The 27,673-nt window shown below is 42.5% G+C and overlaps 1 protein-coding gene across 3 annotated transcripts in view; it reads right to left on the reverse strand.

Annotated features, from left to right (window-relative positions):
- Corin (corin, serine peptidase) overlaps positions 1 to 27,673 on the reverse strand; it is a 202,088-nt gene that overhangs the window by 63,098 nt on the left and 111,317 nt on the right. For all 3 annotated transcript variants that reach the window (XM_059275966.1, XM_059275965.1, XM_059275964.1), the window contains 2 exons: positions 9,902 to 10,015; positions 786 to 893 (listed from right to left, as the gene is read on the reverse strand). In XM_059275966.1, the coding sequence (XP_059131949.1) occupies positions 786 to 893; positions 9,902 to 10,015 (222 nt within the window). The remainder of the gene's footprint in view (positions 1 to 785; positions 894 to 9,901; positions 10,016 to 27,673) is intronic.

Below are 27,673 nucleotides of genomic sequence, written 5' to 3' on the forward strand. Positions count from 1 at the left end.
ATTTTATGGATGCAGTAAGGGGAAGTTAGACAATACTCCTAGAAACTACCAAATTTCCCACTCCAAGACATTCTTTGCCTCACCCTCTAATCCTTTCTAGCATCCCTTTAGATAGTCTCAAATGTTGACCATTGTCCAATATTTGTCTTCATTTCAGCTTGCCCTTTGGTACATATTACAAATTTCCTATTGTCAATAATACATTGCCTAAAGTATAAAGCTAATATCAAGCTGTAACAATCAATAAGCAAAAGTTATTTTGCTGGTTTAGATTCAAAAGACATGATGCAGAATTAAATATGTTCCTTCAATGGAAGGTTTACATTTGGAAAAACAAGAAATCAGCATTTGCACATAAAACCAATCTGTCATCTAACCTTTGGCGAATATATCACACAAGGCGTCGCTAAAGTCATATGCGGTGGGGGGAGGGTGGGAGCCTTGGTCACATGTTATACTTTGTAATATATCTCTCAGCAAAGTTTTGCTCAGGAGCTCAAAATCCAAATATAAGCCCGCTGTAGCCAGAGGATAAACAGAACACGACCCTGAAAAACACTAGCACTTTAACAATTCCATCGTCTTTCCACTCTACTTCCTTGACATTTCCTTAGTATGACCGTTAGAAGTAGGGTGCTGATGCAGAAGACATGGCTCAGACCAGTGGTCAGATAAACTCTTCTTTCTGAAAAGGGAAGGTTTGGTGAACAGACAGATATGTGTTCTTGGTCATAAAGACCTGTGTGGTCTCTAATAAAACCCTTTAAGGAATCAATGCTACTTACCACAGTTTTGCTCATCGCTCAGATCTCCACAGTCATCATATCCATCACACACGAGGCTCTGGTTGAGACACTTGCCTGTGTGGCAGTGAAACAGATCTTCACTGCAGTCTGCAGACAAGGAGAGTTACAGATGTGTCATCGAGCAGCACACTACACTAGTGTCTAATTGGACAAAGGCTAGCACGGGACAGAAACCTTGATGATGACCCAATCCATGCCTCTCATCTTACAGATAAGGAGTTAGAAAAACCCAGTGGCTGGCAGAGTCACTGAAGAACCGCCACCAAGACACTGATTCCCGAGTCAAGTTCTCTTATCTCTTTCTGGACGTCTTTATCTGACTTTTACTTTATGTTGCATGAAAGATCTTTGATAATAAAAGGTGAGATAAAAGGTCTTCTTGAGTCACCATACTAACTAATGTAGTCTAGGTTTATCTGGAGTAGCTGGCTTTGGTGGATAATGTGCCATTTCTAAATATCTCCTTTACAGGGCAAGTCTAGGTTGGTATAAATGTAGTGAGGTGATATGCCATCTACATTGGAGTATTGCCATTATTTTCTGCATAAACATCAATGCTTATATCAATGGGTATTTCATAACATGATCCTCAAGTAAGCAAGCACTTTCCCAAGACTATGATGGCAAAATGAGAATTGCCTAGCATCCTGCATCTCACACAGGATGTGGTGAGCACAGCTTTAGTGCAGCAGGCTAAGCTCAATAACAATGATTATTATCCAAAGTCTTTGCCACCTGTTTTCCAACTTCTCTCCAAGTTCTAGTGTTCTAAAGCCCAGTAGAGTGACTATAGTCTATACTATACTATACCTTAGAAGAGACTGAAGAACAAGCATGATGAAATGATACCAAATACAGAGGCATTTGATCATTATATAGTGTGGACATTACTGAGTTATGACACCATACTCAATAGTATGTACAATTATAAATGAGAGGTCTTTGCCATTGGTCAGTTAAACAGTTCATAAACACCTATTTCAAAAAACTTTCCTTCTATGAGGAACTATCTTAACTTTTAGAGTCACCTCATCTCAAGAATGACATGGGCCTTGTAGATTCTCTACAGTAGTTTCATTAAGAATAGATTTTATGTATATATATATATATAAACTGTGGGAGCCCACAACTGACTCAGTTCTCCAGTTTGAATCTGAAGTCTATTCTGAGTCAATAGAGTTCAGGCTTGTTTGCTCCAAGGCTGTGAGAAAGTTCTGATTAGCCCACAGAGTCTCCTTGAAGGGCTGTGAGAAAGTCCTGATTAGCCCACAAGAAGGAACACACTATATAGCTAGATGCAGGCTGACGATGTCAGCCAGAGGTACATTGAGATAGAAAAGGAACTGCCTGCTCCTTGACACAAGGCAGGATAGATAGTGGCTGAATGCCTGTGCTGTGCGTTGTTCTACCTCTGTCCTTCAAAACTGTGTATAAGTGGGCTGTGAAATAAACTCGGGACTGTCCGGCATTGACCGCAGACCTCTCGATTCTTTTCTGTCTTCTTCACTGTCTCTTCAATCCGCACACCTCTACCCAGCTACCCAGCTGACTGTCGGCAGGCCTGACATAAAACACATTACACATTTACATGTGTACAGAAAAGTTTAAGAACTTTTTATTTTTTGTTTCTCTCAACCTGAACAATTTTCAAGCAAGGATGGAATAATAAAGGAAAATGTAAGAACAAGAAAAGGTGCCAGTCTTCATATTGACAGTCCTGTTTCCTCCTGTGTGACATGCTGCACCCTTGTGCTGAGTGAGGTGTGACCAAGAGCCGAGCCCAGGAAGGTTATGACCTTGCTTGCTTTTGATATCCACAGAGCAGAGTAGGAAGTGTGTACTGAGATATGTGTAGATTTTTTGTTTTGTTTTGTTTTTGTTGTTGTTGTTATTTTAATGAAATTGCTTAAAAGGTCTTTTCATTTTTGTTTTGTTTCAATCTAATTATTTTTAGGAAGTTATGAATTAATTTGGTAGAACAAGCATTAACCAGGAAAATAGTCTTCTCAACTTAACCGTCAGTGTAAGAGTCCGTGCATCCCCCAGAGAGGAGAGGGGAAGATTGGAGACCATGAACAAAATTCTTTTCAAGCAGCATGTGCTACTTTTTCTGATAGCAAGGGCACTAGGGAATCAAATACTCCATTTAGCATCTGATTAACCTAAGAGTACACCAAAACTTTCCAGAAGTTTCCGTGTCTTCTGTGAAGCCCGTTCTGGATCTTTGATAATCCATACTAAAACATCTCATCAGAGATCTATTTTAAGATCAGCACTGTCATTTGCTAAACTACCGTAGGAATGGAGAGCACACGGCCATTTAGCTTGCAAAACTCAATGTGGCTTCTGTTGCCACCTCCTCAATGAGAAAATTCTCTCAGGAGTCAGATACCAAATTAGCTGCACTTAGAAAACAGCCAGTTACTTCCGTACCTCCCCTCAGATCCGTAAACACTCGGAACCCTAACCAAGAGGACCATGTAGCCAGGGACCCACAGCAAACAGCAAAGATCACAGTGGCTCCCTTTATTGGAGTAAATGTTTATTTGTGCTGAAAAGAGATGTGGTCAGCGCAATTTGGGGCCAACAAATCATAATTTTCAAAGGGTGCTTGCTGAGATTTTCTTGCTCGACTCAAGTATATTTTTGCCTGGACCTAAGTTAGGTGTTTTTATACTTGCAGCTCTCCACCCCCCTCTCCCTTTCTTTTGTACAAAGAACTTGTTGGAAAATGTTTCTTCTTAAGTTCTTCCGTGTAAATATTTACTCTCAGTTTGGCATCTGATAAATACACTATTAACCTTTGTCCCTCAAAAAATTATCCTTAAATTAAAGCCGAATGCTAGGAAACAGAAAGTCTTTTTTATCCAGGACTTCCTTCAGTTTGCCCAGGCTCCCACTCCATAAACATAAGCTGGTTTGCCTCAAGTCAAGAAGTGAGCAGGAAATCTCCGTTTCCATCCTCCACAAAATTAGAGAGGAGAGGTCATTTTGTGCAACCTTCTCACGGTGAGATGACCAGAGAGGTTAAAGCACTTGCCGGGCACTGCCTCGTCTCTCTCTAACAGACTTGTAAGAGGCCGGCCCTGGTGAATACCTGGATCTTATTTTTCTGCCGCTGCCTCTGCCTCTGGAGGAGGGCTCTCCCGGCCATACTGCTGGCATCTTAGATGGAGTAATTCACTGTTGCATGGGAACAGATGTTCAGCAGTGTCCTTGATTGAAAACCACTGGACACTGGCAGCACCCCTGAGGCTCACAGCTGCAGCAGTGAGAAACGTCTCACATGTTGCAAAATGTCACCTGCAGAGTTGAAAACCACGGCCCTGGCAGATAAACATGGGGACAGGCCTAGCTTACAGCCTCCCTTTCCCACCGGCCTCTCTGCATACCCAAGTTCGTAGCGCCCTGTTTTCTGATACTAGGACTTAGTGTCACTACATTTCTACCATCTTGTTTGGTGTTATGTCATTTCCCGTATTACTGTTTTCAAAAACATACTTGAAATGTCCTAGTTAGCATCTGATTTAATCATTAAGGTTTAATGGTGTCTGGGAAAGCTATGGCATGTCCTCTGGGCACGATGCAGCAAGTGCTGTCTTGACTCACAACAACTGCCTACACTGGGCCCATCAACAGCCACTTGTGAATGGGGGTGGGGGGGGATCACAGGGTTCACCTCTCCCTGACAAAGGTTCTGGAAGGGTGGAAGTCACTGTCTTCAGTTGTGTTCTCGATGGTGACCTCACCAAGCTCTGATGCATCGTCCCAAACCCATGGTCACACAGATGGCACCAGTTAAACTCAGTGGGTAATAAACAAAGCAAAAGGTCAGTAATGTGAAAGGGGTGCTTGTAGGGAAGAGGTGGTTGACGGGGTAGAAGGTCATAGGAATTAGAATGTGTTTTATACATGTAGAAAAATGTCGGCGACAATTTAATTAACGAAAAAGAAAAAAAGATTCAAATAATACTTTGTGTATTATTCCCCTGATTAGACTAAAAGTACTGTGGAGAAAGAAATCAAGATGCAGCATATCTACTCACTGGGTATCTACAACATGGTTCACAGATGGCTGAAATTCACTGAAAGAATCTGTGACTGTTTAGCTGAGTCAGTATTTCCACAGAGTCACTATGCTCAGTGAATTTTGCAAACATTTAAGGTTCTTTCCTTAGTTGTCAAATGAGACACTTTCAATATCCTGATGGAATGCTTTCTAGTACTTACATGCATCCTTATCTTACAAAAAAAAGGTTTCTAGAAAACAGGTTAGCAGAGACATGAGGGTGGTAGGCATGCACATCCCCATTATCTCCTTCTTGGCCGCCACAAGAGGAAGCACTGTGCCCCACTGTGCCCTTGCACCATGGTACTCTGCCTCATCTCAGGCCCAGAAGCCAGCCAGTCATGTGCTGTCACCGGAGACTACGAGCCAAGAAACCAACATCCAAACAAAACATGCCCCACCATCGACATAAAATCCTTCCTCCTTTTAAATTGTTTCTCTAGGGTACTTGTCTCAGTCACAAATAACACAATGGAGGTGGCAGAGACTACCCCAACTATAGTTACAAGCACCACCATGTCCACGAACCTCAGCATTCTTGGGGAGTTGTGGCATGGCTCTATAGGTTTATATCCAACGATTCAATTCTAGACATAGTTTTGTTTCCACTTTGGTCATGAAGAAATGAAGGCAAAGAGAGGCAGAGTTGTTGCGCCCAAGTTCACAGAAGCAGGAATGGTAAGTACAGGAAAATGGGCAGCCAGCTCAGCACGTACAATATCGATCAAGTATGTCACTTCTCCCAATCAAGTAGACACGCTCTTCAAAAAAGAAAATAATAATAGGCTCACCAATTTCCCCCAAAGTTCAGAGCAAATGGTTTCCAAAAGTATTTGATTGATTTCATGTGCCAAAGAGTATACAGTCACACCACTGTGAATGAGCCCAATCCCAGCTGACCCTGGAAGCCAGCAGGGTCAGGCCTGATTCGTTTTGGAATGGGAGAAATTTTGGAACCAAAGGACAGGAACCCTTTTCTTTGGCGCTTGTTTTTGGTTTTAGGTTTGCTTATTTTATTTTATGTGTATTAGTGTTTGGCTTACATATGTGTCTGTGCACCACATGCATATTTGGCTCCCTTGGAATTCAGAAAAAGGCATCAAATCCCCTGAGACTGGAGTAATAATAGCTGTAAGCCACCATTAGGTGCTGGGAATCAAATCTGTGTCCTCTTTAAGAACAATGAGTACTCTTTACTGCTAAGCCAGCTCTTTGGAGCTTTTAAGCAATACATGCCTATAAACACCTGCTGTGTGCCAGTATATGCAACCCCTAACCCCTGTGCCAACTGTTCCCAGAAATGGTCACCCAGTCAAAAGTTTACAGAACACTGGCAACAAAAGAGATGAGCTACTTCTGGTCCAGAGGCTACATGTTGGATTACCTGGGCAGTTATTCCAAAAACTCGCCTCCAGACCAAGCAAATCAGGTGGGGGGGGGGGGGTAGGGGTGGATGGTGCTCCCTGGAGATGCTATTGCAATGAGCCCATTGTGGTTATACTGTGTCCCCCCAAAATATTGTGCACCCTAATAAACTTATCTGGGGTCAGAGAACTAGATATAGAGGCCAGAAAATGGTGGCACACACGCCTTTAATCCTAGCATTCCAGAGGCAGAGATCCATCTGGATCTCTGTGAGTTCAAAGCCATACTGGAAACAGCCAGGTGTGGTAACAACAGCCTTTAATCCCTGGATGTAATGGCAGGAAGCAGAAAGGTATTTTAAGGAGTGAGGACAAGGAACTAGACCTGGTTAAGCTTTTAGACTTTTGAGCAGCACAGTTCAGCTGAGAGGCATTCAGTCTGAGGAAACAGGATCAGCTGAGGAATTGGCGAGGTGAGGTGGCTGTGGCTTGTTCTGCTTCTCTGATCTTCCAGCATTCACCCCAATACCCAGCTCCAGGGTTGTTTTTATTAATAAAAACTTTTAAGATTCGTGCTACAGCCCATGCTAAGGAAATCCCAGGTTATAGACACAGTCTGCCTTGAATAGCAGAATGAGAAAATTCTTAAGTCTTCCTAATTTTCCAAAAATACTTTCTGTTGTGAAACAGATTGTTCCAGGTTGTTGGGAATAATCTCACTCAATAAATCCTTAAGAATAGGTTGATAGACAAGACAAAATTATTTGGGAGAAGGGATGCAGTACGCAGTCAGAAGTACTTAAGTGATGCTGTGATGGTCAGCTACCACCCAGAGCATGCTGCAATGGTCAGTTAGCACCCAGGGCATGCTGTGATGGTCAGTTAGCACCCAGGGCATGCTGCAACAGTCAGTTAGCACCCAGGGCATGCTGTGATGGTCAGTTACCACCCAGGGCATGCTGTGATGGTCAGTTACCACCCAGGGCATGCTGTGATGGTCAGCTACCACCCAGAGCATGTTATGATGGTCAGCTACCACCCAGGGCATGCTGTGATGGTCAGTTACCACCCAGGGCATGCTGTGATGGTAAGTTAGCACCCAAGGCATGCTGCGATGGTCAGCTACCACTTAGGGCATGCTAGATGGTCAGCTACCACCCAGGGCATGCTAGAGCAACCAGAACAAAACGTTTGCTTGTCATATGAGTGATGAGACTACCATGTAATTCACCAAGTCTGAATTTGTATGCATAAGGCCAATGCAAAGGCAGCATGTATGACAGAAAACACATTGCATTTGGAACCTTTCACAACTGACTGCAGGCACATCCATCACTCTGATCACTGGTAGACTTCTTTATTGCCCCAAACCTCTGCCACATTTGAACAAAAGAAAGGGGTACATAGTCCCTCCTAAACTGACAGTTTAATCAAATCCTCTAGGCAAATGCTTCTGGTGGGGCTTCTGGATAATTTAGCACAGGTAAGTCTTTTCCCTTGCTTCTGTTGAATTTAACAACTCAATCAACTACACAAACTACCTAACTTGCTTTGTAAAAGAAAACAAGTTCAGGTCAGGGGACATCTTAACTTGCTATCTTGTCTGGCCACTGTGTTCTCTGCCTGCTAGAATATTGAGCTGGTATTTTCTTCTGTTTCTCACAGGGAATGTTCAGCCATGCTTCTCTCCTCCTCAGTACCTGGGGTTGTGGTGACATTCTGATTTGCACACTGCCACTTCAGACACACATGGTTCTCAGCACAGGGCAGTAACCACAGGAGCATAGGACCAGTCACAAAAAGCTTCTGTTGAAATGCTGCACTCATTGAATGCTCAAGCATAGAAAGAGGTGCCTTCAGATGGTCAGAAATGATAGCATGCCAAACTTCATGTATGTTTCCCTAGGAGTTTTCATAAGAGCATTTGCTAAAGGGATATATTTTCTCAGTGGGCCAGACCATGTCATTCTGATGTATGAGTACAATGAAAGCTAGTGACCATCTTATTTAATAAACTGTTCCCTGGACATTGCTAGGTACCTTCCAGAATGGTACTACCCTCTCATTCAGTTGGTCACTAGGAAAACTGACTCCCTCAAATTCCATTTAAAAACTTCTGCAGGAAGCTCTGACTGTGTTGACAGAACAATCAGTGCTCAGCACCGTAGAGGACAAAATGATGAAGCCAGCTCTGGCCCACCACAGGGGTAAAAGCACGTGCTGACCTTGAATTATGCCCCAATACTAGCCACAGCAGGAGATAAAAAAGGTTCTACTGCATTCCCATAAAATGGACATAATCCAATTGAACCTTTCAGAATTCTCTACCATGGTCATTTTGCACAGTATTTTCTGCTAACATTTCAACAGTCCTCAATGTAACTACATAACCTACAAAAATGTCTTACATGTTAATCTGTGTGCACAGACTTTCCTGAAAATACCGTGTTGTAAAAAAAATCAATGTTTTACTAAAACTAAGTTTTCAAAATATATGTAGCATAACTTAATTTCTACCAAGTGTTAGAGAATATACAAAATAAACAAATGTACAAATAAATAAGGGTGAGAGTTCACAGGAGGAAAAGTTGGAAGACACATTGACTCAAGCAAAATTGACTTAAACTGCAGCATTTCTCAGACCTTTAATATATCAAGATGTGCTAAAACCCTCTAAGAAGTTGACACAGAGCCTATCCTCACCATTTATTTTTTTCACTCAATCATTTTTTTAAAAACTCGAGTACTATGAAACCACATTTTGGTGAACAATGCTCCGATACCACCATATGCCACCTGCCCTAAATTCCACCAAATAAGCATCCTAGCCCTTCCCACAGGGAAAGGGGGTGGCACCCGGTAAACAGAGCAGAGGACTCTCTCAACCAAGGTGGCTTGGTCTCAATTTCTTACAAAAAGGAAGGAAATATAACTCTGCTCCTGCTGACTGTGATTAATCATACATCTATTCAAACCACTGATGTGCACAACTGCTCAGCTCTGCTCTGAGTGTGGAAAGGGTAGTGTAATTCTCAAGGTTAGTGTTTCCCTTCTTCTCAGTAAATGCAAAACAACCTGAAATCTGAATCTGTATTGGACAAACCACTGGCTAATTGAGTCAGAACGACCAAGTCAATTGAACTGAGCGCACGGAAGGGTGTCTATTAATGATAGGGGTAAAGCCCTCGACACCACTGACTAGCCCTCCAGTTAAAGGGAAGCAAAAGCCAGCAAGAAGCTTGGGATTTGCTAATCCGTAAATATCAAGAATCATTAATAGCAAAAGTTTCCCTATTTAAAAAAAAAACTCCTTTCAACAGTTGACCATTATACTTACAAAGTTTTAAAAACATAAACAAAATGCCTCGCCCAAACAAAATAAACCCCAACCCTCTTCCCAATCATAGGACAACTTTATGGAAAAAACGTTTCAATCCCTGAGCTGTTCCTTTGGACATCTAGCTGCAGGGGTCCTTATAAACATGTGACTTGGAGTGGGGTACAACCCCAGTATGGTGGCTCTGGGGGAGACAAAGCAATGGCCGTCTACTCAGGGCCCACCCGGCCGTCAGTATATGACAGTGTGGTGATTTAGGTGCCCTCCTGGCACCTGCAGAGAATCCCGGCCCACCCAGACAAACCCGGCCCAGCTGGTCACGTACTGCAGTGAGCCTCGTCACTCCAATCATTGCAGTCGTTGTAGCCGTTACACTGCAGCTTCTTAGGGATGCAGATCCCATTGGGGCACAAGAAGCTCTCACCCCCTCCGCAGAGCGCTGGAAAAGAAAGCGGGGCGGGGAGATCAGAATGGATGTCTTTATTCTGTTAAATTTAGGAGAGAGAAATAAAAAATTGAAAGGAAAAAAAAAAAAAAAAAAAAACCTTTCTTTGTGATTTGACAGATTTGCTTCCGGGTTCCTTCCCGGTCATTTGTCGCCAATTTTCCTTTGGACTTTGGACCGCTTATGGTAGAATTACCTGGAAGTTACCCAAACAGTGCTTGCTGGAAACAGCCAGGGGACAATTTACCAGCGGGCTTGCACAAGAGCTTTTTGCGTTCGGGGAACAATAGAGTGTGCAGCCCGAACAACTGCACAATTTATGTAGAGAAAATGCCAGATGGGAATGGTTTTTCTTAACGATTGCGAACAATGTGAAAGTGGAGTGAAAGTGGAGTGTTATTAACTGAACAAACCACTCTCTCTTAAAATGCTACTGTGCACAGTACTGAGACAGTTCCGATAAAGATAGAGACAGACAATTTACGTGCTCTAGAATATGGGCACAGAGACCCCGCACCCCACGCCCTGTATTTGAAACATATTGGCTTGCCTTAATAAAAAGGCCAGTTAAAACATGAGCATTTGTTTGGGCATAAGGATTGTGATGAGACATTAATACTATTTTCCTTCTTTTTTTTTCTCCCTGACAGTCAACAGTTAGTTACATTTGGTAATTTTTTTTCTTATTATTATGATTTTTTTCTTCTTCTTCTTTAAAGTTCAACAACTATTTGACTACTTGAAAATTACAACATACAACAAATTTCAGAAAGGCAGAAATACTATCAAGAAAGGTAATATTTCTAATTTCTACCTTTATTACTAAAAAGGTAAATCAGTTCGACAAAGCAGATACAAATATGTGCACAGGGTACCCTTTAAACCGTAGAACTGTGGACTCAATCATCTTATTTCTTGGACTGCGTGCCAAGGAAATCAGTACTAATACAGACAAGTTTTACTTTAGGGCTATTCATCTCGTCTTTGTCTATGACTAGGAAACCATAAGATGGCACTTGTATAATAGGAAGGGACTGCCTGAATAAATCTGGTAACTCCATAGTAAAGGATACTGTTATTGTCACTGAAAATGCACAGCATGGAAAATACTCAAGATCCTGGGGAGAAGTTCAAGGTACTTCACATGAAAAAAAAAATGGTTCTAAAAAGCATATTGTAATTTGTCACAGACAAGGTCAGCTACTGTAATTATCCCTAGTAAGAAGGCTAAGGGCAATTTTTATTTTGTTACCTTGCTTTATTCTGAATTTTACAAATACAGTGATTGTGTATGGTTCTCTAGTGAGAGAAAATGTTATATTTTGGGGGGAGGGGATGTGCCAGTTTTAGAATAATAGAAAATAAAATCAACACTCCCTCCCTTTGCTAAAGCTACTGTGGGTCCTGGTCACAGGGATGGTTGCCTGGTCATGGCCTCCTGTACTGTGTATTCCTCGATTATGTGACCTTGTGCACTTAATAACAGGAATTGTGAACTGGGGAACTCTTTGATTCAGAAATGGAAACGCAGAAAAGCACAGAGTGAGAGCTTCAGTGCGGAGTCCTATCCATCACAGTTCCCACAAGTTCAGGGGTTGGCACTCAGAAGGCTCTAAGTTAATATTTGATGGGGAAAGCCACATAAATCTCCAATGGGACCATTATATCATCACATAACCGAAAAGAATAAAAAATTATGCTATATCAATGGGTTTCCCCCCCCAAAGATCTCAAGAAAATCAGTGTTTTGACTGGCTGAAAACGAAGTCCTAGCTGATTTGATAATTTTGCAATATCAATAATAAAAATATGATTTTCATTGTCTAATTTCAGAATCAATCAAATTAATCACATCTATGGATCTCAGCTGCCAAAGTACTCAACATGCCTAATGTGTACAGTGTTCTTTCCTGAACACCTCTAACTACAATACAGACTCCTAATAGACACACAGGAAACCAGACATAAAATGAAACAATACACTAGGAATTTACTAGTTGGTCTATTCAATATCCTCCCTCCGGAACGAAGAGAAAGTTGTAAAGGGGTGTGTATCCGACTGTGAGATTGGTTCTCTGCTGTACAAACCACAGAGCATAAAAGGCCACGTGTGCTTCTCAGTGGCTGCCTCAGTGGCATTCCTATGGCTCTGACGAGTCCTCAGGAAATGGAGCTGGAAGATCAACATGAGCTAGTGCCCGACTAGAGTGTATCTCAAGATCCCATGTGACCATGACTTGAGTGAAGTCGTTTCTTGTATGTGGCCACCTTGAATGGAGATCGAATTTCAAGGCCAGCCCTGCGGGTGCTGCCTTGTCACTGGCCTCTCTTGTCTTGGCTGATTCAGCAGAAGGTGACTTCTAGGGAGTACCACATTTGAAGGGGGTGGGGAAACCTTCCTGGTTTTAAGACATTGAAAACTGTATCCTTATTCTTGTTCTTTCTTTGAAAATTTGTACTTAAGTCGGTCTCAAAAAGACAAATAGTGCACATTTTCTCTCATTTGTGTTTTATACAATTTATATTAATACATAAAGTAATGCATGTATCTCTGATAGGAAAGCAAAGGTCAAATTGTCTAGGGAGGAAAGGTGACTAACAGGATGGGGAGGGTAGAGGGGATGGAAGGAAGGAACAGGAAGGAGTATGCACGATGTACATTGGATACCTGTATAAACATGTCCTTATGAAATACAATATCATGTACAATGAACATAGAGAGATAATAAAAAAAGAAAGTTCAAAGTCCTGTTATCAGCATCACTTTTTAAAATTTAAAGTATAGAGAATATTTTCTGTTTGATTCTTGTATGTAGAATTTGCAATTTTCTCGCATAAGCTTTTCAACTTACAGAATACTATGTATACTGAATTTTAGAAAAAATTCAAGGCAGGCATTCTCATTTTGATATCCTGGGGGAAATGGTACTTTACAGATGGAAGAACCAGAGCACTAAGAAGTTAAGATAGCCGTGGCCCAAAGCCACACTGCTAGTAAGAGGTGACAATCAGCCCATAATCTTGATGCACACACTACAGCCCATCCCCCACACCCCATCCACTGCCCTGTTCTAGAAACCATAGTGCTATCAGCTCCCTCCAATTCCAGGGCACTGGCTCTGAGCCAAAGTTCAAATTGTCTTTATTTTTCTCTGTAAACAAAAGACAGATGTCTGCTCTCCAGGTGAATCAGATCCAGATGAAGTGACATTCCACATCAGCACTCGATTTTTGGAAGACATCCTAAGAGAGCACTTATCAAGTTTCTGCAGAGTTTTTACCATAAATTTCACCGTCTTCTACCAATTGTCCTCCCACAGCGTTTGAGTTAGCACTTGGATGATAAAGAGAGATACCCGAGGAGAAGCCACGCTGTGTCATCTGGACACCACCTACTGCTTCGTCTGCAATTCTACAAGGAATGTACTGGACTTCAAATCAAGAGCAGACAGATCAATGGAAGATTCCCTAATTAACTGAGAAAGTATCTACAGAATGTGTCCCTAGTCTAATCCCTATAGATCCCGAAGTGAAAAAAGCGAAGACCCCGCCTTAATCAAGTATGCATGCTACTGATCATCATCTATTGAAACCGTCTCATCTCCAATGCTGAATTCCTCTTATACTTGGGACAATTAATACCACTGCAAGAACAGCAGTGTTCAGTTACATTCCCTGAGATGCTACTTTCTGTGTCCAGGTAGGGTAGGGTGGATTATGAACCACCTGGGCTTTTGGCTACCATGGCCTCGAGAGAGTGTGCACCCATGTGGATGGTTGACCTGCCTCAGCATTCTAGTCTGTGATAGCAAGCTTTTGAAATAAGTTTGCAACCCAAAATTACCTTGGAAGTTTCGTCAACTGCTTCCAGCCTTCCTTGCTTTTCTCGGTGTTTCAGGGAAGCATTTATATTGGCAAATGCTCTTTCACTCCAGTGATCACCTTACAGTCTTGGAAACTACCCACCAACTACTGACTAAGGGAGCCCCATCAGCCCTCCCTGTGAGCTTACTCAAAGCCCGAAGCTCAGCTTCAATTCCACCTCTAGAGAGAACGCTAACCTGGAACAGCCCATTCCAATGGGCTCTACACAGAGTAAGAGCCTGTCAGAGCTGCATGTCAGAGCTGCATTCTACATCCGGTTTGAAAGACTTGCTGCAAACCTCTCCTTTCCTTCCAAAGGCTACTTGAGGACTTGAAGTAGAGCAAGGACAATCTGCCAGGGGGCTGATCCAGTCCCTCCTGGGGAGAGTGCCATATCTTTATGAGGAAAAGACAGACCTCAACTTGGGGAAGAAAAAGAAAGGAAGAGAAAGTCCAAGGTCCAATCAAATCACCAAATTACATGGCCTCTGCCTGCCCTCCGAGGAGGGTGAGTCATAGTAGCTGAGCCTTTCATTTGGTGAATGTTAAAGCATTGTGGGTGGAAATGGAAGTCAAAGGCTCTGGGTATGGAAGGAGTGAGAATCCCCGAGAGGAAAGAAGGACATCGCAGTGCTGGACCCTGCTGAGGAAGAGAGACCCTGCACAGCTGAGCACCCATCTTTGAATGGAGACTAACTCCAGATCTGCAGTGCAGAGGCTAGTTGAGCCCCTGATGAGAGCTTCAACAAAGTACAGGGGCGAAAGCCAGAAAGGGGTGTGTCGGCAGGAGAAGGAGCAGGTGTCCAGCAGCTGAGAAGAAAGCAATTAAATGTGATGGCACAAAAGCAGAGTTTTCAAATTAAGTATGTTAATGCTTTGAATGAGTGTGTTCTGTGGGAGAAGCAGGAAACACACTAAGTACAGCCCACAGGTCAAGTAAATAATGGCCACTCACTGAGATGGAGAGGAGGAATGCATAGATAATCTAACAATGGAGACTTCAGCTTTCCATCCCTCTAACCATTACAAAAATGAGGATTCCTCAGATATCACTATCTCCTAAGCTTAGAAATCCTTCTCAGTTTCTTCTTAGATATAACTTTTTTCTTTTTTATTATTTTTTGTTTGTTTGTTTTGTGTTAGGGTTTGTTTTAAGACTGTGTCTCAGGATAGAGACCAGGTTGACTGAGAGTTCCTGTTCACACTGGCTGTGCCTGGAATGTAGTTGGTTACATGCTTGCAGCACAGGGCTCAAATACAGAATCCTTTAACACAATGCTCTATGCCCATCACTTCCAATAATGCTGATATTCAGGACCATCAAAGCACAGACAGCTGAAAGTCAAGTTAACCCAGAGAGCTACAAAAACCCCATCTTGTTACAACTCACACAATTTACATTACAAAGTAGTGCAATGATTGTCCCTGGCTCCTTTCTAGAATGTATCTTTCTTGAGGGAAGGTGATTGGTCAGTTTTCTTACTGCTGTGTCCTGAGTCTCAGATGAAACTGTCACATGATAGGAAGAAATTAGATTATTTATCAAGTAATAAATGAAGCCCAGGAACATGAGGTGCCTAGAAAATAGAACTAAATGATGGTTCTGATTCTTCAGCCCTCTATATTTAAGAGTAATGAATATCTTATGATGTTCTTTTCACTGATAGATTAATAAATGGACAAAATATTAAAATTTCTCAGAGTGCCAATGGGATATTTGTTAAGCCTGCAGACAAGGCCTGCTTCTCGGTACCTGTACCTCTAACAACAGGAAGGGAAAGGATATTCTCCCTAAAATAGACTTCTCCTCTAGCCTGTGACATGTGTCTGATAGATACCCCATCCCCACATCTACACCCACTTCTTGGGTTGTGTTTCTGAAAATGTCTATGATATGTAGGAAAGGGACTTTGGAGCTCTGTCATAGAGCACAGGGTGTGCCTGGATTGTCCACTTACACAGGTCAAGGCCAAGTTCCTCTGAGAAAGGATTTTGCTACCCAAAACAGGGCTTAAAACTCCCTTCTGAAGATTGTAAGTGTTCAATTCAAACTTATAAGAACACAGTTCATTCTTTTTTTCGTTATTAATAGGTATAATTTCTACTATATACCTTCGTCTTTTCGTTATATTTAATATTTATTATACTTGAACTTGAGAAGAAGAGATGAGTAACTTCCATGAGGGAGAAGATTCAGGAAAGGATTGGACCTTCCCTCTTACTTTCCATATTGCTTCCTATTTCCCAGGAGTAAGAAGAACATAGACAGAAGCCGGGAACCATGAGTTCTCAAAGTGGCTCTGAGTGGCTGGAAGATGCAGTGGGTAGAGGTGTAACTCTGTCACACATGGGTATGAGAAATGCCATATGTAGGCTAGCAAGATGGCTTAGCAGGTAAAGGCCCTGGCTGCCTAGCCTGACAACTGAGTTTACTCCCTGAGGCCCACATGGTGGAAAACCACATGGAGAGAACCGACTCCAGCAAGGTGTTCCCAGACCTCCCCCACAGCCGCACTAACATGTCTCCTCAAATAAATACGTATTTTTTAAAAAAAAGTTTAAATAAGGAAATGCCACAGCAATTTCTTCACCAAAATCACATTGCTTCAAGCTTCGCTCTAAATGGTGATGAGAAATATCCAGTTATGTTCTACAGGGACCTTTCCTGCAACATAGGACAGGGCCGTGGTGCACGATCCATGGGGTTCACTTGGTACCTGAAGAACTAAGGAAAGACCCGGAGCTTTCAGTCCCTCTGAGAATTGCTGATGGGGTTGTGGTCACCCAGCTCTCAGGCCCGTGTCAGGTAGTACATCCCACCACGTCTCTGCCAATGGTCCCCAGTGGCCTGTTTCTAGACATCCCACACAGCCATTCCCTTCTGAGATCCTGCTTCTTCACCCAAACAAAGGAGGGACATGCCAGATCCCAGGGAGCAGCTTCCAAGTGCTCCTGATTCCTCCCCCACCAATCACTGTAAACATTTCTCTTCACACCAGCCGTGCTGACTCAGCCAGCAGAGTCTCCACATCTCTTTCCCGCCTCTCAACCTCATCTCCCTTTCCTAAGGACACAGAGGTGAGGACGCTCATCATTTTCAGTTCTCAGTAAATGGATTCATGATATAGTTTTTGTTCTTCCTCAAAGAGCAAAATTCCCAAAAAGCAACCTTCGGACTTACAGCGTTGTTCAAAAGTAGCACACAATAGGGGACCGATTACAGATTCGTCTAGATGGCTCTTAACTTGGGTATTCTAGAAAGAGAAATGTGACGGTGGCATCTTTTCTGCTCCATGGTGACTCCACTACTGCAAACACTACGTGAAACCAAGCCTTTCACCACAGTGTACACAGCTCTTTAATTTAATACCCATCGGTGCTTTTTATACATCTTTCTTTTAGTAAGAAACCATCTTTGTCAAACAAATGTTCAAAGAAAATCCAAAACAACTCTCCAGATTTAATGTCTTCATGCCAGACTTACTCCTGGACTTAACCCCACCCTTACCCCCACCTCTGCTATGAAGTAAAGCTGTGCTTTGGGTCTGTGGGGACTTCACCATATGGCTCTCAGCTTTAATTCCTCAAAACAAGAGCTAAGTGTAGGTATTGCCTGTCTGACAGCAGCATGATGGAAGATCTATCATTCTATAGAGAAATTAGTCATCGTAAAGTTATCTAAAAGTGATCGTGAAGAAACAAAACCTTCATGTGTAACTGGAAAGAGAATATAAGTAGAATTTTGAAAGCAGACCCATGCCACCATTCAGTTTCTCAAGAAGAATCATGGTATGAGACAGACATGGTCTTGTCTAGTAGATCTTTAAATATAATTAGACCGAGTAGAAGGTAAAGAAAAAATAGAGTAGAAATCTGGAAGTCAAGCTGACTGACCAGAGACTGACAGAAATAGAGGCCAGGCGGAAGTACAAGGATGTGTTCTACAAAGAAATCTGTGCTCAATTCAATAGTGAAGAGAAGAAGGAAGCAATGATGGGAGGAAGGAGAAAGGAACAAGGGATGGAAGGGAACAGGGAGGAAGAAAGGATCGAGGACTCTTCGGAACCAGGACTATATTATGAAAATGACACTCTAGTATACTCCTTAAATATTAGTCCTCAAATAGGACTCTATACAACATTTTTTTCAAAACTCATTGGCAAATAGAATGTATGCAATGACATTTGAAGGTTCTGAAAAACACAGAAATTCAAAAATGTCTATTTCTAGTCTATCTGCTCAGTAAGCCAGATAGGCATTTCTAAATTCTAAGGTATTACTTATTTAGTTTTGAGAAATTAAAAACCTTTATCCACCCACTTTCTGAATTTGCTTTGGAAAATAAATACTGAACTTAAAAAAAAAAAAAAAAGATTTTCCAGACCATTGACATTGTTTTGAGATTTTTCTTGAGACATATGGCCACGTCCAGTGACATTCCTCAACCATTCACTGTGACTGTGACGCAATCGCCATGTGACAGTATGGAGCACAGTTTTATACAAGTCTAGCGAATACATATAAAGGGATATGGAATAAAGGAAATACGCACGGTGTGGAAAGACTATCGCAGCCTCACACTTGCACATGGGCCTAGACTGAGAACCTAAACGGGACAGTTATTGTACAAAGGGGAAGTCCCTTGGTCTCCTCTCACACATGCCTGCTGGATACTTCCCCCAGGAGGTGAAGCAGGACATGATCCTTACCAGGACCACGCTTTTGGACGTTCAAGCCTCCAGAGTAATGAACCAAAATAAACCTCTTAAGGACCAAGTCTCAGGGACCTTGTTAGAGCAATACAAAGTGGACTAAGTTGATACATGAGAGCATTTAGGTGGGTTGGGTCATAGAAATCAGACAGATTTCATTTTATCTATCAAGACTCTATAGGTTTCACCACAACCAAACCGAAAATTTAATAACCATTCTTTTTTAGTTCATTTTATGTACTGACTATTTAAAAATCTAAAATAAATTGCTTATGATTCTATAATATTATGTTGCCCACTAAATAGGAATAGAACAAGCATGCATTTATAATTTTTTTTATGAAAAGAATTTTGAAAACTATCTTTCAAAGACAGACCACATGTCTATACATTCGTAATGAATCCTATGAACTCTCAACTATACTTCTTTCCAATCACTTCCTATTGTTGTTGTGATGTGGACCATTCCAAAGTAGTATCACTCTTCAGATGGTCAGGGCACAGGGACGTCATCCACCCTCCAGAGGTGACAGCCAGTAGCTGGAAGTCAGTTCTGCAGCTCTGTGTCAGAGTTCGGCCTGCGATCTCTGCTGTCCTCGTCCCTGCCCCTAACCACACACAGCGCTACCTCATTCCGTGGAGCAGCCCATGGTGACAGCACACAGTGGCTGCAGCAAGGAAGCCTTGCGAAAGCCTGCCTATTTCTAGCAGTCTGACTGCTCCTGTGTGGGCCACCCCTCAAGTAGTCAAGTAACGTCACTCCTGAACACTCTCATATTTAAAAGAGTCAAAAGCTGATGATGAAAGAATAGTTTCTAAAACTCACCCTAGTATCCAGCTTGAATTTTGAATTTTGAAGGGGCTGGGGGGGGGGGGCGGGTGTAACTTCAGATGCAAAGTAAACTATTTACAATGCTTTTAGTATATCAAAACGGTGATCTTGGAGAAAAAGCACAGCTTTGGATTTACATTGAAGTATCTGTATTGCTTTTAGAAAATTACTTCACGCTTCTGAGCTTTCTTTCTTTTTTTTTTTTTTAGCTGAATTCTATCTATTTGAGATTGTCTTTGAATAATGTGATCTATGTTGGTAACAATGGTACTTGCTGCCAAATGGGCAAAGCCCGATGTGTTCTGTTCGTTAAGGTCAGGAAGTGTGTGATTGGCTTTTGAAAGAGCCAGACATGCTGGATGCTTAGAGGGTTGACCTGCACGTAACTGAAACTCCCAGCCTCAAACTCATGGATATATCACTTCCTACCTACACGGGGAAGGATAGGGCAAATGGGTTCTTTGTAAATACTAAGCTACAATTAATTACTTCTAAGACTCTGTCTTTGAGAAGATGAACACACACAAGAACCAATACAACAGCATCTCAAAAAGATTTGCTAATGATTTCTTGGCTCATAGGCAGAGAAGGAAACCAACCGTTTCAGAGAAATGGATCAGTGTTGTCAAATCGTTTGTTCCGTGAAATGATTTATGTATGAGAGGAAGAAGGAGGGGCCTGCATTCTTCTTCCGGGTTTCCTCTGTTTCTGCTACTGCAAGGCCTTGACAGAGCAACAGAGAACCACTCCTAGAGTCCCTAGTTATGAAAGTCTACAACAAAGCCACACAGACTAAATATAACGGGGAGGTTGGAGGAGATGAACCCTGCTTAGAAGGAAACACAAGTACAATTTAATTAACTTGCATTCCAGAGTCACTGCTACCAATTCAAATATATTGGAAGACTAAGGACTCAGTACCCAAGGGCGCAGGGGTGGGAGAAAGTCTACTGTTCCCACATCTTCACGGGACTCCTGTGTTCTTTTGTATCAGTAAAGACAAATTAGATCCAGTCCAGTCTGCGGTGGGCAGTATGCATGGATCCAATCAGAGGAATGGGAAAGGCAGAGGGCACAAGGGTTGAGGGTTTCGGAGAGGAAGCAGTCTCAAGAAAGGCACTTGAGATTGAAAGCCACCTGCTATTCAGACGGCAGCTGAGTCAAGTGGAGAGCATTGACTTTATCCCTGAAAGGGGAAAAGACCCTGGACAGTCCAAGGCCGCTTCCCTCGATGCTGATGCTGCATTTGGTAAGTATTTCCTCTGCAGACACTGCCAGTCCCAAATGATTTGCTTAGTCCCAAGACCTTTAGGACAAGGGCCCTGGTCAAAGTCAGGTAATTTGGGGATAGTGAGTGCAATAGTGGGAATCAGTTTACTTAGAAAGGGTATTTTTGCCCATTTCCCCAAAGGAAACACACCGTTTCCAAGCCATATTACAAGATGGGAGCCAGATCCAAAGGCCCTGGGAGGGTCACACAGGGAAGAAGTTGGCAGAAGTTCTCATCATGAGAGAGAGGAAGTGGAAAGTCAGTGAGTGTCCATGGGGATACAACTTTTCCAAAGGGTGATTACGGCTTGATTTGTAGTTCAAGTGTGCCTGAAATCACAAAAGCTTGCCTCTGCCAGTACTGATGTTAGAGAGGCATCCCACACAACTCATGCACATACCCATGTCCTTTGCATGTTTTTTCTGTGGGCTTTTCCTTACTGATTTATCAGGACTTTTCAGATTGCCATGGTTTGCTCCGGTCAATCACTTATTTGCCTTTTAAATTTATGGACTCTTGGACTATAAAAATGCTTGATGGTCAATGTGTGAAGTAAAATAAGCCACCTTTATGAGTTATGTCTCCATAAATCACACCACTATGAGTGCAGTGGCTTTTGTCTGGTCCCTTCCCAGCTGTAGCTACAGGAGCTGGGAGAGAGCTGGATGCACCTCATGAACTAAATAAACTTGGCATCCAACTTGGAGTCTTTTAGAGCAAATAGAAAACACCCTGGCCAAAATTCAGGGCTATATTTTGGCCAAGGTACACAAAAAAATAGTCCACAGAGATAAAGAAATCAGGAGACATTCCCTAACTGTCAAAACTGAATTTGACAAGGCCATGGGAGAAATCCACAGACTGACTGGCTAATTGATTTTTCTTAGAGTAGTTGATCTTCCAATACCGCTAACACAACCCAAACACAAAGTATGTGGGCCGACCTGGATTTCATGGAGTAGAATCCAAGATCTCTGATGCAGATGCTTTCCATATTTAGGTTTCAGAAAAATGTCAAAGGCAGTTGGTAAGTTAGAGCCATCTCATAGCTCATCAAGAACCACCAGAGGGCGAGCATACCCTAAGTTGTGGAAGACACACCCAGAAGGTACCCCAGGGTGTGATGGAATTCAAAAATAATTGCATTGTGTTTTCAGTGTTTGTTTTAAACAAAATTGCATTTCTCTAAAAGGCCACTTTGCATTTTATATAATAGCGCAGAAATATGAGCTGTGGAGACTCCTGTGACTGCAGAACATTAGTTTATTTTTTTATGCTTGTAATTCAGAGTTGACATTTGTCATAATAAGAAATAACCTCAGGAACCAAGGAGGTTTTTTTTCAGCCAATTTTGTTTCAAGTGGGTTTTTTCTGTATATTTTTGCCATTGTAACTCGAGTATAATGTGATTTTTGTGGACTGGAAATGGAGTTTTCAGTGGGGGCTCTCATTAAAAGACAGTCTCATTATGGATCCCTTTTAGACTTTCCATGTCATCCAGATATAAATGAAACTCTTCACAGCTGTAGGAAAGTTCGGGAATCACTGGTATCCTAAGCTCAAAACTGCTCTAAGAACTTAAGAAAACTTCTAATTTCTCTCAGCAACTACACTCCAAAAGGAAAATTTGACAGCCAAACCAGTTTACAAACAGACAGGACAGGAGGCTATAAATGCCTTGTAAAATTTGGCTTGATTCAGAGGATTCCTGGGAGGTCTCCCTTCTAAAACATTTCCCAGCTGAAAATTTTCATGTTGGATTCTATTTATTGCAAAGAAGCCCAAGGTCCTCAATTGAAAGGCAATTTCTAAGGATTCCTCATGCAGTTGATCATCCAGGGTTTCTTTGTAAATGGCGTCACCCAGAATATAGCAAAAACTGTTTTGGAAACCAGCAACTGGTCATACATATGGCTGACTGTGTTTGTGGGCTCCATGTCTATGGATTTGCCTAGCCGTGGATCAAAAATGTGATTAGGTCTGTAACGGCTGCATCAGACTGGGAGACACAGACAGACAGATGCAAGCACATGCGCATGGTTGAGCCTCTGTGGACCTTTGGCTATCGCCCTTGCTCAGCCTTGATGCAGCCAGGGGGAGCTTGGTTCTACCTCCACTTGGTAATGCCATGCTGTGAGGACTCCCATTGGAGGTCTGCTCCTTTCTGAGGAGTGGATGGGGTGGGGAGGAGAAAGGAGGTAGGAGGAGGGAACGGGAAGAGAAGAGGGAGGGGAAACTGTGGTTGGTATGTAAAATAAATCAACAAATTTAATAATAATAATTTTTTTTAAAGATGCTCAGTAAAAGAAAAAAGAGCAGAGGGACATCCTTTGTCACACTAAAAATCCCACAGACTGAAAAATCCAGGACTTGTCTTCTGTTCCATTATATTTTTTAATTATGTATATATGTGAGATGGGATGTGGTGCATGTGAATCCAATGCCCTCTGGTCAAAAAGAGGATGCTGTACATATCCTCTGTACCTGGAGTTCCAGGCCCTTGTGACCCAGCTGACATGGGTGTAGGACCCAAACTCAGATCCTCTGCAGGAGCAGTATGTTCTCATGAAGGCTGAGCCATTTCTCCTTGTGGTGATATTGTGTCCCCCAATATATTGTGCAACCCAATAAACTTATCTGGAGTCAGAGAACAGAACAGCCACTAAATAGACATAGAAGCCAGGCATGGTGACACACTAATCCCAGGACTTGAGATCTCATGTCTTGCTTGGGAAAGACACATGCTTTAATCCCAGGAAGTGGTGGCAGGAAGCAGAAAGGTATATAAGGTGTGAGGACCAGGAACTAGAAGCTTTTTAAGCTTTTAGGCTTTTGAGCAGCAGTTCAGCTGAGATCTATTCGGGTGAGGACTCAGAGGCTTCCAGTCTGAGGAAACAGAATCAGCTGAGAAGTTGGCGAGGTGAGGTTAGCTGTGGCTTGTTCTGTTTCTCTGATTTTTCAGAATTCACCCCAATACCTGGCTCCTGAGGTTTTTTTTATTATTATTAATAAGACCTTTTAAGATTCTTGTTACATCTCCTGACTCCCATCTGTGGTTTCTGTTGGTTGGTTTTTAGCTAATACTTATTAGAACTTTCCAGGTACAGAGTATGTCTTAAAGGCTTTACCTTCGTTTATCTTTAGAATACAGACAGCTCTGACATGAAGACCTTATTTATCAGAGGAGAAACTGAGGCTTTGAAAAGTGACTAACTTTCCCCATGAAGGGCTGATAGGCATCAGAGCTACATGGAGTATCCAAGCAGACTGCTGAGCCCTGGCCATTACCACACACGCTCAAGGGCCTGCGTTAACTTCCTACAGCTGCCAAGTCTATCACTACCTGGGTGAAGGCAACAGAATTTGTCCTCTCACTCCTTATCACTTGTCTCCTTCGTCACTGTCAAAGCTGACAACATGCAGGTCTTTGACCTGAATCTGTCCTCACACCTTCCACTGACCCCTTTGTCTCCCTCTTCACTTCCCAGAAACCTATTATTATCCCAAGGTCAGGCAGGAAACCCAGGAGAATCACCGTGTCTTAAGGCCAGGAGAGTAGCAGTTCTCTGTCCATTTCTAGCTTGGATTCCCTAGGGCCAGATAACTAACATGTCCAGGGATTCGCAAAGAGACACCCTTAGGGCATCAGCATCATTCTGCCCACCACAGAGATCTGACTATTTCACCCTGTTTTGTATGTTCATTTTACATGAAAAAGCCAACCTGTTCATGGCTGACTCAGACAAGGGGCCTTCTGTCCTACTGACTGATAGGTCCTCCATCCTTCTCATGGCCTGTGACAGAGATGTACTCTTGTCACAGTCCTTGGTTTCAGTTTGAGTTAACTCTATTCTGTTTGTTTGTTTGTTTGTTTGTGAGACAGGCCTGGCAGATTGTCTTGATTTGTAGCCCAGGCTGGAATTGAAACTCCGTAGTCTGGTCTGGCCTTCTTCCTTAGCCTCCCGTGTTCTGAGTATCTGCATCACAGACATGTGTCCACAGTCAGGAGCCCAGGTGGCAGGTTTCTTAGCCATTCAGGATAACTACGGGTAGACTTGCTCAGTTCCTGCCGCATAAAAGTGTTCAAAGGACTCAAAACCGATGCTTTGAAATGAACCCAGTCACATCTTAGAGCAGCCAAGAGACACGTGTGTCTTTGCGCCTTCCAGTTTCGTGTGCTTTGGGCTTTCCTGATAAACTGGCACTGAGCAGAGAATAGGATGGCACCCAAGAAGGAACCTCACATTCCTTCTCTTTCTCCTTTGCTGCTGACAACCCTGTCCCCACAGAAACTTCAAAAAGCCATTCGCTGAAGGGGAAAGAGAAGTATAGGATCTCGTGTGCAAAAGACACAGAAAAGGCAGCAAAGAGGAAGACGTAGAGAGACAATAGCACAGAGGCTGGGTGTTTACCCAGCATGCCCAGTGCCGTAGATTCAGCCCCAGATCCATAAGGAATGAGTAAGTGGAAAAATAAATATAAGAAGCTGAGTCCATAGATGAGTGCTTTCTATGTCCTGCTATAAAACTGGGAGGGTCTGATAGAATGTAAAGGGTCCTTCTAAGAGTTTTTGTTTCTTTATGGGGCTTTAAGGACATTATAAATATAATTTTCTTTCTTTAAAGTGTTTTGTTGCTTTAAAATATAATGACAGTAACAATGACAAATAAGAATCAACATAAATGTACATATTACATAAATATTTGATGCTATAATTTGATACAATAAGTCATAATCCACTACTAGTGTCAGTCTTGGTGGCTCAGTAAGACTTTTTCTGAAAATTCATTAGTACTCCATCAAAAGGTATGCTTTTAACAAAGTCATTTTCAGTCCATTTGGCTGGCAGTGCTGCTGAGTACCTCTACACCAACACAGAGTGCATCCTATCAGAGTCACGGCACACACGAAAGACGGTGTACGATACTGTGATGCAGGAGACTCCTGGCGGTCACCCTAATGCCCTCCCCAGCTCCTTCTTTTTTTTAAATTTTTTTTTTGAGCTGAGGATCGAACCCAGGGCCTTATGCTTGCTAGGCAAGCGCTCTACCACTGAGCTAAATCCCCAATCCCCCCCCAGCTCCTTTCTAATAATGACATTACCAATGCACCCAGGGTTGCCATTCTGAAGCTGGTGCCTGTGTCGTGTGACAAAGTTCTCACCGACATAACAGGATCAGATTGTCCTTGACCGGCTGCCATGAGCTTCTTCTGGTGGCCTCATAGGATGGAACACAGAGAGAGGGCTCAGCCAGGTTCAACCACCAGACTGGTGCCATAGTTCACAGATTGCTGCAGCAACCAGTGGGTGGAGCCGAGTTTCTGGAGAATGTCGGCGGGACAAGCTGGTCTGACGGGCTGGAAAGCTTATCTCAGTTCTCTTGCCTTACTAAGGAAAAAAATGTTATTTGCATGAGGCTACTCTGTCGAAGGGATGCTTGGGTGATTGTAGTTTTGTTTCCCCGTGCCAGTCTGTTCCTGCAGGGCTGATCAGGGAATAACAGCTAGTCCTGGCATAGGAGTTAAGTGTCCAGGAAGAGACAGGCCTTTTACATCCCAGTGAGAAGTTGATGTGCCTGCTTTCCCACAGTGGGGCTCATTTAGATATAAATGTAACAGACTTCAGTAACCCAGCCCAGCCTAGACGTGTACCATACCATCACCTCTGTGAGAAACGTCTTTCACATTTGCAATCACTAATTTGGAAGTGTATCTTTCCAGTGTAACCAATTTATTAGTTGAAGGAGACTATGAATCACTGAGTGTGATTGACAGCAGACGAGTTTTCAAAAACTCAAGCTTCTCTAGTATGACTGACAGTATGTCAGTGCTGTCTGGCATCATCATACAGACAGCAAAAGAAAGACATTTATTTTAAGGACTGGAAATGGTTCAGGCAACAGTCTTCTGTCCCCTGACCTGCAGATCCAGAGGAACAAGGTGTCAACTGTTTTCAGAACTTTTGGTTTCTACAAAAAGTTTTAGCAGACCTTCCCAAAATATACTAAACAAAATATTGTCTCAAAGATGTGTGAGGTGTTAAAACTGTCCCCTGTTGTGGAATATCTGTGTACACTGTAAAGACGTGTCTCTGCCTAAGGTGCCTTCTGATTGGTTTAATAAAGAGCTAAGTAGCCAATAGGTAGGCAGGAGAGAATAGGCAGGACTTCCTGGCAGAGAGAGAAACTAGGAGGAGGAATCTAGGCGTATGGATTTTGCCAGCGGATTCAGAGCAAGTCCAATGTGCCATACTAAGAAGAAGTAACTAAGCCACATGGCAGAACATAGATTAAAAAAACATGGGTTAATTAAGTTTTAAGAGCTAGTTGGGAAAAAGCCTAAGCTAAGGCCAAGCTTTCATAATTAGTAATAAGTCTCCGGGTCAATATTTGCAGGCTGGCAGTCCAAAGACAGTCCAACAAGAAAACTTGCTACAGTCCTCAGAGTATTTCTGTATGCATTGGAAAGAAGAAACAAAGAATTGCCACAGGAAAGAGGGATGAAAGGAAGAGGCAGTCAAGTTGGAGATGGGCACGACTCATGATACTCTTTCACCCAGAGTAAAGAAATGAGTCTTCCTGTAGCGAGATGACCCTTCCTTCAGCAATGTACAACGGAGCACAGTTTTCATAAACAGAAAAGAGGAGATGCTTTTACTTTGGGAAAAGGAATAAAATCAAACTGTATCTAAAACAATGGGGGACTACAAGGAGATAATAGGAAATCTTAAGATTTAATTAGGTGGGGAGAAAATCTACCAAGCAGATGAAGCCAAGAAATCCTACTTTTAATTACTGCATCTCCAGAGCAGGGCCATCAGAAAGTGGAAAACGGATGATACAATCGCAGCCTTGAGAAGTGAGAAGAAATAGGTAATGGTCTGGCTAAAAACCCCTTCAATACCTTGAGCTCAGTGATGTTTCAACGAGGAAGGAAATATTTCTAACAAGGAAATAGTGGAAGCTTATCATTCC

Source organism: Peromyscus eremicus, chromosome 10 (assembly GCF_949786415.1).
Source record: "Peromyscus eremicus chromosome 10, PerEre_H2_v1, whole genome shotgun sequence".
NCBI lineage: Eukaryota > Metazoa > Chordata > Mammalia > Rodentia > Cricetidae > Peromyscus > Peromyscus eremicus.